The sequence below is a fragment of the Molothrus ater genome, chromosome 1 (genome assembly GCF_012460135.2).
Source record: "Molothrus ater isolate BHLD 08-10-18 breed brown headed cowbird chromosome 1, BPBGC_Mater_1.1, whole genome shotgun sequence".
In the NCBI taxonomy this organism is placed as follows: Eukaryota; Metazoa; Chordata; class Aves; order Passeriformes; family Icteridae; genus Molothrus; species Molothrus ater.
In genome coordinates this window covers 148,121,230-148,134,024 of record NC_050478.2, presented here as the reverse complement: position 1 = coordinate 148,134,024, position 12,795 = coordinate 148,121,230, and the positions used below count along the sequence as shown (strand labels likewise).

Here is a 12,795-nt window from a genome sequence, read left to right as displayed (position 1 = left end):
CACAGAGCTCAGCTGCATGGAGAAGTTGGGTCAGATGTGGAGTCAGCCTACCCTGGGCTGCTCACATCACTCACAGCTCAGTGCCAAGGTGACCCTGCAGTTCGTGGGCACACGATTCCTGGCTCTGCCCGCTCCACTCCCTGCTGCCTGCTGGTAACTGCCTGACTTTGGTAAAAGAAGACACCAATTTGTAAATTAAGTCCAAGTTGCATGACTTCAAAAACCTATTTTTGCCTGCTCTGTAGCTTGCAGTACAGAGCATGGGCTGTATCTTCTGTTCAAAGCACCTGAAATAAAAGTGTGAGCAGTGCCATAGCTCAGCAGACTAGTTTCATATGAGATATTTTTCCATATCCCATGGGACAACTGGGGACATGTAATGGGAGTAAAGAGCCTGCTTGGAAGCAGTGGAGGAGAACATGGGGTAGAGGGATCCAAACCAGGTTCAGCTTTGGGAGATGCCTTTGGGGAGATGCCCATGATCTGCACCACCACCCAGCCATGGCAGCAAGGTGGCCTGGGCTGAAACCATGCCAGGGGTTGTACTCACAGGAGGAGGCTTTAGCTGGTGTCTGAAATAGGAGACTCTTCAAGCCAGGTCTCATAAGCTCTTGGAGATCTATTTCACAGCCAAGATAGCTCAGCTACCTTAGAAGGCATAAAATCAGCAGGATGGCTTTTGTGGCAGTGCTGGAAACAAAAAGATTTTAATAAAAGGCAAAATAACAAACTCTTTACAGAGAAAAACTGATTTAGGTGCAAGAGGCCCTCCTAACCCTGGTAAAACACCTCACAAAAGCAATTTGTTTCTTTGTTCTCTTCTTTTTCTAGTAAATTGCCCAGGTGGGACTTTTTGGCTCTTGTCCAATTAGCTATCCTTAAATTTGAGGTGAAGTCCCCTGGGTCTTATGAGATACCTTTTCACTTAATCGGGGAGAGAAACTTCTAAGCTTATTTCCTTTTTAAGGGGACAAAAGATAGTTTTGTCACTTCGTCAACATTCCTTTAGTCATGGGTCTGCCCCGAAGACTGTGGAGCCCCATCTTATTTACCAGCACAAGTGTAGGCTCCCTTTCCATATCCCCCACAAAATTCCATCCTCTGCTCTTCGCTGTCTCACCGCAGCTGTGCCACCCCTGGCTTGGGGCTGTGGGAGCTGATGGAAAGCAGTCAGGAGGAAGGAGGAGGCTTTGCTGCTCAGCAGACCCCCTCTGTTTGCTTGCAGGTGTCGATCAGGCTGGACGGGGAGAACAAGGCTCTGGAGTACAACGCCGTGGGGCTCACCAGGGACGCCGTCAGGGTGGTGTTCCGGAACGCGCGCGTCAGCGACCTCTTCGACCGCGGCTGGCACAAAATCGCCCTCAGCATCCAGGCCAAGGCTGTCTCCCTGTACATAGACTGCAAGCTGGTGCAGGTGCTGCCCATTGAGGACAGGGAGAACATTGACATTCAAGGAAAGACTGTGATTGGCAAACGCTTGTATGACAGCGTCCCCATTGATGTAAGTACTGCGTGTTATAAATGATCAAATCGGTAGCCAAATTTATGAAAAATTTAACAAAGATTTATTAGATCAATAACAAAAATAGAAAGTTTGAAAACAAGGAAAAATTACCACAGCCAAGACAGCGTCAGTCCTGGGAACAGCGCTGGGTGACCTAGGATTCCAGCTGACAGAGAGACAGCGTTTCCCCAGAGGTACACCCCGAGTGCTTCCAGTGGCCAGCTTATATACAGTTTATTCTGCCTGGGGCAGGGATGACCACATATTTCTTTGTGTTCCTTCTCATGTATATATTGAATCCATACAGATGTAGAAACAGACAAAGGCGAGCTCAGAGATGCAGACAAATGTCTGAGTGTCCAGGCAGAAGATGCATTCACATGTACTGGTTTCTGAGTACCATGATGAAGTAATGTCCAGGTGTATGTCTTGTGAGCTCCTCGAGACATTCCATTCTGGGGAAGTCCAGATGCTATCTCCTGAATGTCGGAGCCAGAGGAAATTCCCCATAACAGCCAGGGACCATTCCATTCATACGGCAACAGACCTGATACTATCTTACCACTGTCCGGGAACTGGTTAAAATAAGAATAGAACTCTGTTCCCAGCCAGAGTGGTCAGAAACATACCTTTGGATCTTTCCAATATTTTATACACATATATATCTACTTCTATAGCATGAATTATCTCTACCATATACTACATGCACACGCTGGTTAGAGCTGGGTGAACGTTCAGCTTTGGGTTTGCAGCCTGTGAATGAGGGGGGTTATGTTGTAATTGACCCTTTTCCTGAGGCAGCATTGTTGAAATGTTACCAGTGTTACATAGCTAAGACAGATTGGCACCTTATGATGCACAGGAATTACTGTATTCTTATGTGATACTATATCTCCAAAATAAGGATTAAAAATGAGAAATTTATTTCATATTTTTGTCTAGTCACAGAATGTGCTACAGTTAGAAGCAAAGACAAAATTGAACACAAATATCATCAAACTGGGTACTGACCTACACAGAAAAGTCTTCATGTGATCTTGGCATTATGAATGTTTCCACAGGTGATAAAAAGAGATGGAGGAAAAAAGAAAACTTGTTAACTGAAAAGACTTGTGATATATTCTCCATTCCTCAGATATTAAATGACCCTTAGTACAAATGAACCGAAGTAAAGACACACAGGCTGATTGTCCAGCAGCAGTGTTACCCTGGTATAATTTATGTGTGATAGTTTGGTATTTCAGACTTGTATAATCTTTCTTGGCTGTGCAAAATGGATGGAATGTGCATATCAAATGTGCTCATAGCATTTCTCACACAGGAATAAATGGTCAGAAGATGCAAGGCACAACAGGAGGAAAATAGACTTTGTGTCTAGATGAAATTCTAGGAAGGATAGACATGGCCAGGATATGTCTTCTCAGACAGAAGTTTGGCCAGAACATTGGGATTTGCATGAAAACCTGGACCAGAATTTGAATAGGCATTTTCAGGGTCCTATTATCTCAGCTCCTGTAGCATGCTGAGGTATTGGTCTATTATTGATAGGGAGAGATAGAAATTGACTACAGGATCCATAGAACCGCTCTGAAGTTTGCACCATCTGGTTTTTGTTTGTGTTTGCCTGCCCTGTTTGTGTCCAAGCAAAAGGACACAGGGTCTTTAATAATTCACTGTGTCTGAGAGTGCTGCCTCCCTTTGTCTCCCAGTTTGATCTCCAGAGGATGGTGATTTACTGCGACTCCCGGCACGCTGAGCTGGAGACCTGCTGCGACATTCCCTCTGGACCAGTAAGCTCCTTTTTGTCATTTATTCATTCTCACATGAACACTCTTCACTGAAATCTATTACATAAACCAGGGAATATGTGGCAGTGTGGGATTATAATTTTTGTTTAATAAGGGTGATTGAAACCTCACTGTGTAATTGGCAGTGTAGCAGCTCCAGAGGAGGGCAACTGCAGAAGGATGAGTATGAGGAATTTGAAGTTTCCAAGTTCTCTTTTCCTGTCAAACTGTCAGGGGAAACAAAGCCCCAAAGTGATGATAGAACAACAGAAATGCAGCATGAAATATTCAACATGTTTCCCACCGGTTTTATTTGGAAACAGATAAAACCAGTGCCAGTTGCAGTTTATTTTCCTGTGCCCAACTCTCACTAGAAACTTCCACCCTCCTATCACTCCTCTCCCCTCAGTCTTGGTTAAAGAGGTTCATTGTTCATTTTGCCTCATTTTCCCCTATTGCTTGGATGAATGGCTTTTGTGGGATTTCATTCCTCAAGAGGACACATTTGGCTGTGTGTTACACAGTGGTGCCTGTGGGATTTGTCTAAAGTGGGTGGAAGGGGAAACTTTGCAGCATTAAAGGCTTTGTCCTAACCTTGGGTGTCTGGGTGCAGTGCCAGGTCACGGTCCTGACAGAAGCACCTCCCCTGGAAGTGAGACCCACTGTTGGCAGTGAGCAAGTTGGACATCTCAAGATTTTCAACTGCTCTTGTCCTCCTGGACAAAAGGTGAGTCCTGAGAGGAGTGTGTTTCATTTGGGACGTCTATAGAGGTAAAGGAAGTTTCCCCTGGTGCTTTCTCTTTACCTAATTCAGTGATTCTGGTCATGCTGGTAGTCCTGGTAACAACACTGAAATAAAGTGATTATTCTTATCCAGCTCAGTTATGTGTATCCTTCTTCAAATGAAATAGATTATGAAGGTAAATGTAGCCACACTGAAAAAAATCTCATGGCTTTTAAAAGCAATGTTCTTGCTTTCTCTGGCTCTGACCGGGACCTCTGAGGAACCAACTTCATTGTCATTGCTCCTGAGGGCATGTCAGCTTTATTATCTTCTCTGCTTAAACCTGAAAATATTTTTGTAGTCCTCCTGTCCTCCTAGGATCAAGCCCCATGCTTGAATATAAAATGAGAAGATAAGTTTGATTAATGGTGTCTTTTTTATCTTAGGGGGAGAGGGGTCCACTTGGCTTTGAAGGTCCCAAAGGTCAAAAGGTCAGTAATTTGTGCTAGTTCATTTGGTTAATAAAAACAGCAACAGTGAAACAATTTCAGAGTAAATTGAGGATTTGAAGATTGTGAGAAATGAGAGTCAATTTAGTATATGATTAAGTTCAGACAGTTTTGGATGAGCCTGGGACTGCAGAAGTTATTTGTGATCTTTTATCTTTAATTTACGCTTGCATTTAGGCTTCTCTTTTGCTGCTTTACGTGATTCTTAGAGTAAATGTGTTGCAAAATCCTTTCTTGCATCTTCTAAACTGTCATTTTTCAAGTTACTGTTATTAACTAGGTCAGGCACAGCTTCCATGGCAGGTCACCTGGAAACAGAGGTGCTGCTGCCCTGCTGTGCCTTTCTCAGCAGTAATACACATGCATGTTGAGGTAGCAGCCTTCCAGTCACACTTCAGAAAGTTTCTTGAGACTAGGGGTAAAGGATCAGTCTCAATCTTTTATCCTTAGCAAGACTGCCTGAGTCATGATGTTAAATATAGGCCACTTCCCTCAGTACTCTTCTTCCCGGATAAAAGGGTAGGAGAGTGGTTGTGATGTCTGCTTCAAGTTTCACTGTGCAGCCTTTGTATTACCCTGCCTGTTCTGCAGGCCTCTCTGATATACACGTGTGTGCATTCAGCATAAACACATTTTCCTTCTGTGCCTAGTTACAGAGAGAGCCATGAGACAATAGACTTAGAGGGAGCACTTGTACAGGAAGAAATCAGAGAGTCAGAACATGGCTGGAGAGGTTAAAGTTGGTGGTGTTGGTGGTTCCCAGTTTTACTATCTGTGAAAAGATGTTTGGGGGGAAAGTTATATTCAAAACTATTTCCATCTGAATTGCTTCTGCAAATGGAATTTATACCTGTTGGGTGAATAACTGGGTTGCATCCCATCAAAAGTCACTCAGTTATTATGAAAGGAATAATCTCTGGGTTTTGGAGGGTCAAACATCTTCAGAGATGTGCTGTCTTTTGGCAAAGCTTGGTCTGCTGTCTGCAGAGAGAAGTTTTGAAGATAGGAATATGCCTTTTGGAGGCTGGAATGAAAGAACATGGGCTCATTACTGCTCAAATGTGCCTGTGCAGACAAAAGTTCCTTATGCCTCCATGTATATGTATATATAGGAGCTTTCTATTTTAATCCATGACAGCTTAAATAGTGATGGGCTATTTTAAGGAACAGCAAAGCCATGCCTGTTGTGAGGAGGTTGCAGAAAAGACAATGGTGATAATGATAAAAGGGCCCTGCAGCAAGATCCCTTTGTCTTCCCCTGCCTTGCCAAGGTCTGTGTGCTGCTGAGGGTGCCTCAGTGTGTCCCATGGGTCAGTACTGGGGTGCAGGACACACTGGTGGGATACAGAGTGGTGTGTCTACAAGCACAGCATCAGAGGTTTTCTGGAACAGACCCCAGAAGGACTGCCCCACTCCTGCAGATGGGAGTCACTTTTCCCTGGCTGTAGTGGTTTGGGACCTGTACACAGACAAGGCAGGACTGTATCACAGTCTCAAGGACCTGGGGATGATGCCATTTAAATATAGGATCTGACAACAATTTACTATAAATATGATGATTTGAGACAAATTATTTAGCTTCTCTATCTGCTAAATAAGGCAAGTTGTATGTTTATCTCCCATCTTGCAAAGATGTTGAGATTCAGTAACAAATACCACTCTTGACAGCAGTTCTTACATTGCTATTGCCAAGGACCAGCTTGTCACAGTTCTTGCTCTATGTTCAAGAATGAATTTTAGCTCTCCTCCTCTCTCCTTGCAACATTACTGAGCTACCTGGGCTAAAATCCTGCCCTTGGCAAGGAGTTCAGTGCTTATTTGCAGCTTGCCAACATTACCACCTGGTATTAGAGAAAGATGAGGATAATGTGATCTTGATCTTCTCTAAGCTTCCAAAGGCTGGGAGAAACAGGAGAGCTTGCAGTTATCAAAAAAAGTGGAAAATATTTCTGGGAGATAAACATCTCTGCCTCAATGACCCACACTGCCAAAGTGAGGGTAATGCATGGAGACACAGCTGATGTGTTTTGGAATGAGATATGGTAAAGAATTGTATTGGGAAATAGCTAGGCAGGAAATAGCTGTGGCAGAACTGGCTAATATGTCTGAGGCTGGGTCCTATTGATAAATTTTAGATGCTAATGACAGCCCAGTCTGATTTATTTTCCTTCCACAGTTCCTCTGCAGGCTGTGTTGTTTGCAGGCAGCCAGGATGGCTGGTTGGGGCACTGGGCTGAAGATCAACAGGCTGCTTCTCTCTTCCAGCACTGCTATTGATCCAAGTGTAGACAAAATCCTTGCTCTGTGAGATGTGTTTTTACCCACAAAGGAATTACAAGTCTTACCTTCCATTGTGAAGTTTGTGAAGTCCAGTTTATTAGACAAGCTCTAGCAGAATGTATCTTTTCCTCCAAATTAGAAAGTGACTTAAAAGAGATGGTCACATAAAAATTTTTGTGAATTTTTCCACATCCTTCTTAATTGACCATGACATAGTTTTTGTACGTATGGTACTTGCTCTGTGAGTTTTCTTTCTTTCAGCAAAACACAAAGCAGAAAGGTTAAAGAAAGAAACTTTCATATTTCCTGTGCTTTCAAAAGCATTTCTTTACCTGGGGAAAAGAAAATATGATCCTAGCAAATGTTTTCAGTTCCTGGTTCTGCTAAGCACTTTTTTTTGAGGGGGCATAGATCAGGATAAATTCAATAGAGATACAAAATTAAATGCTGCTGTCGTCCATGTGGGGAGATTTGAGGAGAGCAGGGGCCATCAGACTTATTGATGTTCTGGTACTGGAGGGTCCTGCTCCATGTCTGAGATTTTCCAGCTTGATTTTAAGTCTGTACTGAAGTTACAGTGCACAAATAGGTGAGCACATTGCATTTGTAAGTGAGAGATGGGGTGCTCAGCACAGCACGTTTCTGGTTTGTACATTTTGGGTGAGAATCTGGGCAGAGTGTGTGGGCAGAGCCCTCTACTCCCCAGCAGCTCCCGGTGCTAGAGGGATTGAAGGAACTGGTGGCAGCACAGCACATAGCCTTAAACTAGTCCAAGTAGTGGATATATCCTCCACTGGTCTCCTTCCTGTAGTTGAGACTGCAGAGCATTGTGTGAAAATGATTTACAAGTATTTTTTCTGCACTCGCTGGGTCTGGCACCATTTTAAGTTCTGTATCTGATAAATATTTATGAAATTTTGGATCTTCTTTGATTCTTTATCCCCTTTACTCCTGTCCTTTTTAGGAGAAAAGTGAAGAGAAAGTTTTGCTTGGTTTTTGATTGACCATTTTTCTCTTTTCCTCCCTATGTATGTCTTTCTCCAGTTATAACTTTTCCAACCATCATAACTTGTATCTTTCCAATTGTCTCTTTTCTATGTTACTTTCCCTCTCTCCCATTGGAACAAGCAGGAATAATGACTGTGTGTGCTGCACACTTGTGGGAGGGAAAAGAAAGGTTAGCTGATTCTGAAAATTTAGTGTGACTGAAAACAAGGGGTTTGGATTACAAAAAAAAAAGCAGCTCTAAAATCTTAACAATATTTTCAGGTTATTATTTGCACATTTTTGGCATGTACCCTCAAGGTCTTCTGCAAAACACCTTTGCAAATATTTCCTCTCTTAATAAAAAATAAGGGCATTTGAAGTACTTCCCAGGAGAAAACTCTCTGCCCTGCCAGTGCACTCCAAAGGCTTCTACCAGTATTTTCATACGAAAAATAAAAGAGAAAATCAATCTGAAAACTAGAATGTTTTCAAGACAGGCAATTAGGTACACCCAGTCTTTAGGGCAGGAGCTGAAATCTTGGCTGTAGAGACTGGTGAAACCAAAAGTGTCCATTATTTCAGTCAAACCCTTGTTGCATCACTTTCCTTCTATTTCTAAGAAAGGAATGAATTAACTATGTGATATTAACACATTTTCTGTTTCAAGGGAGAAAGAGGCATCCCAGGGCTTCCTGGACTCCGAGGAGAAAAAGGAGAGTCAGTAAGTAAGAATTGCCCAATGATCTTGCTAAAGGAGGTGAAAATGTGAGTAGCTGTTTTCTCCTTCATGGTGAGAAGGTGCTCACAATGTTGAGTGCCCTGGTCAAAGCTGTTCCCTCTGCTGGACCTGAATCCCAGGAGGAACCTGATCTCTCTGGCACTCACTGGCCTCTCTTGGAGAGGGGCAGATGGAAGTTTCATCCCTGGGTACAGCTGATAACTGACTTAATATTGACCTTCTAATTAAATATGTAGCTTGGATGCACTTACCACAGCTGCACGTCTGCTGGGGGACAATATGAGACAACTGAACACAAAGAAGATGCAAATCTCTCTTGACTTTTTACATTCAGATGACCAAGATACAGCCTCCCACAGCTGTAATTAATGCAAATGCCAGGCTGAGATTTTAGGCAAAAAAATCTTTAACCCCATGCAAAATTCATTCCAGTAAGTGTTGTTGGCAACTTTGCTTTTGGAAATGTAACATCATGCTCTTCCATGAATAAAAAATAAGATGTTTTTCTGGCTGCAGTAGGAGAATTTGGGATAAGTTTTTAGTTTAATTTGTCACTGAATTATTATGCCTAAAGAAAATTGCTTTCCCTATAGTAGTTTTGAAGTGACTTGTATGTCTATATATAAAGAGCGATAGATCTTGGATGCATAACAAGGAAACTATGAAATATGTATCTGTAGTGTTGTTTGATACCCTTGTTCTCAAATTTACATTTTCCTCTCTTTTTTTTTTTCTTCATTTCTAGGGCAAAGCCTATGGCATAGGAGAGAAAGGAGAAAAGGTAAGATCTAATCCTTCACTGGTCCAACAAATGAGTTGCTTGCTGTTGCCTGCTGTAGTTCAGAGGTTGCTTTTGGAGTGCATAGGATACAAAAGATGTGACACAGTTGGATCTTTGTAGGGAACCTTTATGCCTCCTTCTGCAGACAAGCTTTTGAGTGTTCATGGCTTTCTCCCCTTTGTGTTCTTTGAGTTTCTTTGTGCATTGAGCATGGAAAATCTGATCAAATTGAAATCATAATCTTCCCTTTGAATAAGCAGCAGTGAGTTCGTGGAGGATAATGCACAAAAGAAATTGGCTGGAAGGATGAAAAACAGAAACAAAGCATAATTTTGAGTTTATTGAATTTTTCAGCAGGATTAAATGTGGCTTATGAGAAGTCTGTCATAGTCTTTCTTCCAATTGGATCTTTTCATTAATAAACTGAATGAAAAAGCTAAATATTTTTTTACTTCAAATATTAGGCAGGACAGAGTAATAAGACTTGGAGGTTAAAACTGAGGATATGGAATAACCACTGAAAATTTCTGTGTTATCTATCTTGATAAACTCTTTCATTGGTGATCAACAGTGGGAAACGTGTAGCAGGACTGGATTGATTTGCATTTTAAAATGATGGTGATTTCAATGCAATTTTGGGTACAAACTTTCTATTCTGCATCAAAAAGAAAAAGTCTGATGCCTAGACTTCAGAAGAGAATTAGCTCTTTCTGTCTGTAGCTCTGTGTCACACCTGGTTGAGGGTGTTTTCCTTATGATCAAAATGAAATTTCAAGTTGCAAGGAACAATGGAAAAATATTGACAGGATAGGAGACGAACATATTAAGAAAGAAATCAAGGTTCATATTGAAAGTGAGATTAAGAATCTGTTGAGATGTTTTTCAGGGAATCTGTGGCTACTCAATTGCTCAGAGAATTCCAAATATTGGATTGTGATTGGAAAGAGAGAATGCTGCACTAGAGAGAACATGGCATTTATGCCCATTGCAGCTTCTCATTTGCTCTTTCTATGGTTATGATATATTGATTGTATATAGTGGTAATTCATCATGTGAAATTACAATCGAAATGCCAGTTTCTCATGGCAGGAAATTTTATTGAGCCAGGCTAGAAACATGGGGGCCATAAAAACCACATCTCTGCATTCATTTTCCTGCAGTCCTCCCACTGACAGACACTATTTAGCCTTTGAGACTCAGGATTCAGCCTTTGGAAACCAGCTCGTGTTTGTCAGGTGGTGAGAGCCAGCAGTGTGGTGGGAAACACAATGTTTATGGTATTAGTTGTGCTGTAGTTGAAACAAGTTCTTGTTTTCTTATGTTTTGAAACTCTGCAGAAAAATGTCAGAAAATATAATTCCATCTGTATTATTTTCATGCATAGACAAATAGGTTTGCAGGTCTGGAGGGGGAAAAGTAGAGAGATGTCACAGTAGGTGCAGAGTTTCTTCAGCTGGAGTAGCCAAACAGCATTAAGTGCCCAAAGAAATGTGTAGGCTTGGAGGATGCTGAGTTTATGGTCAGCTTGTTGTGTTTATTTGGTACCTCTGCCAGCTGAGGCAGCTTGTTCTCGTCTGTTAAGGGAGGGTTTATGGGACCCAGGGTGTTTGTGGCCCATGTGCACCCAGTGGCTCAGTGTCAGTGCTGTTCCTGACGCAGGGCAAAGATTTATCAGCTGTATGTTGCTGGCTCGATTAAAAAGAGAGCCTCAGGATATAGAATCATAAAATCATAGACTATCTCAGGTTGGAAGGAATCCATATGGATCATCTAATTCAACTCCCTGCTCCATCCAGGACTACTTAAACTAAACTGTGTAACAAGAGCACAATCCAGATGCTTCTTGAGCTCTGACAGGCTTGGTGCCTTGACCACGTCCCTGCACAGTCTGTTCCAGTGCCCAAGAAATAGCCAGAACCACAGGGAGCAGGGCTGCAAGTGCCTGCAATGCCAGTTACCATCAAAGTAGAATAACCTATGAAATGAAAACCTTCCCAGAGAGAACACCTGGAAGGAGAGGATTCAGGTGTTTCCTTTGTTTGCCTGATGCTCCACAATGGCTGCACGAACAGGAATTCTTGTTTCTTTCTCACTTTGGCTGTGACAGGTTTGTTTCCTTGATTTATGTGGCTATGAGCCAGTGCTGGAAAGCTGGATCAGAGATGCTGGACTTTGCTAACAGCTGCAGTCTGTGTGGTTGTTGCCATGCATGTACTGTGGGATCCTTTAAAAGGATGAGGCTCACATCCTAAATGTTGGTGGAACAAAGTGGTCTCACCTTTGCAAAGACCAAGATGACAAGATTAAAATCACCCCCTTATTACAGTCTTGCTCTCCAGCTGTGCCAGTGCCAAACACCTGTCAGACCATGCTGTTGCCAAGTGCTGTTTGTATGGCATTTATGTGAGGTCTGAGGCATTTGTCAGAGGGAAAATACTGTGCTTTTTCAGAAGGACAGGAGAGGTACTGGCCTTCCTTCTCCAGGTCATCACCTTGGTTATATCACCAAGTTAAAGCCAAAAGGATGCTTGTATTAGCATATATAACATGTCAAGCACATCATTAGTGGCAAACCCCGAGATAATAGCAGCTGTGGCTGAAAACCTAATTCATGTTGACATGAGGACTTGTGTAACTTTTATACCCAGGAAACTCATGGTTCAAGCAGCAGCCTGGCATGTTCTGCCAGGCCTAAGTAGCTCAGAATGATGGAAGATGTTTGTTTTTTGTTTTTTTTTTTTTTTTTTTGGATACAGAAACATGCATATGCAGCCAAGTTATTGTGCACAGATATTAAAAAAAAGAAAATACCATAATGCATCTACAGGTGCCCTCATAAACCACTCTCAAGTGGATTTCCTGGACAGGTGGGATTCACCTATTTCTGCTCTGTATTGGATCTTAAATTTCCATTATTGACTGGTATCTTTCAGCCCTTGGAGTTCTTAATCCCTTTCACATGAGATGTAGTCTGTCATATTTCTGCTCATAAATCTGTGTCCCTTTACTGTGTGTTAATTCACTTTTGCAAATGCTTCTGTTGTTGAACTGATGATTATATGTGGGTAAATATCCAATTCTGTAAACTCATCACCATGAAAGGGAATGCTTTAGCTTTATTCTGGAGGTTATTCAAGTGGCTATCTGCTAAACCAGATGGGCTGATTCTGGACGGGTTATAACTCACATCTCAAATCCCTATTGATTCAAGAGGAGCAGGGGCAGGAGAGGAGTGAGGGCAGCAGCAGCAGCTGGAGAGCATTTCTGACGACCATTCACGCAAAAGGGGGTTTCAGTAGCTTGATCAAAGTCAGAGAATTCATGTCTGACAAGGGAGGTTCTGTAGAGCATGAGGTGTGCATTCCTGGGGCACAGCCATCCACATCATGAGCCAGCCCTTCTAATGCCTCCATGCAAAATGTAACGGGGAGGCTCTCAGAAACCTCTGCCTTTGTCTTGCAAAGGACTGAGCATTATGCAGTGG

General features: G+C 42.3%; 1 protein-coding gene across 1 annotated transcript in view; it reads left to right on the top strand.

Moving 5' to 3' along the window:
• The window catches only part of COL22A1 (collagen type XXII alpha 1 chain), a 237,177-nt gene that overhangs the window by 93,612 nt on the left and 130,770 nt on the right, over positions 1-12,795 (top strand). The window contains 6 exon segments of the mRNA XM_036379115.2: positions 1,226-1,501; positions 3,214-3,294; positions 3,905-4,018; positions 4,462-4,506; positions 8,459-8,512; positions 9,276-9,311. Coding sequence (XP_036235008.1) covers positions 1,226-1,501; positions 3,214-3,294; positions 3,905-4,018; positions 4,462-4,506; positions 8,459-8,512; positions 9,276-9,311 — 606 coding nt within the window.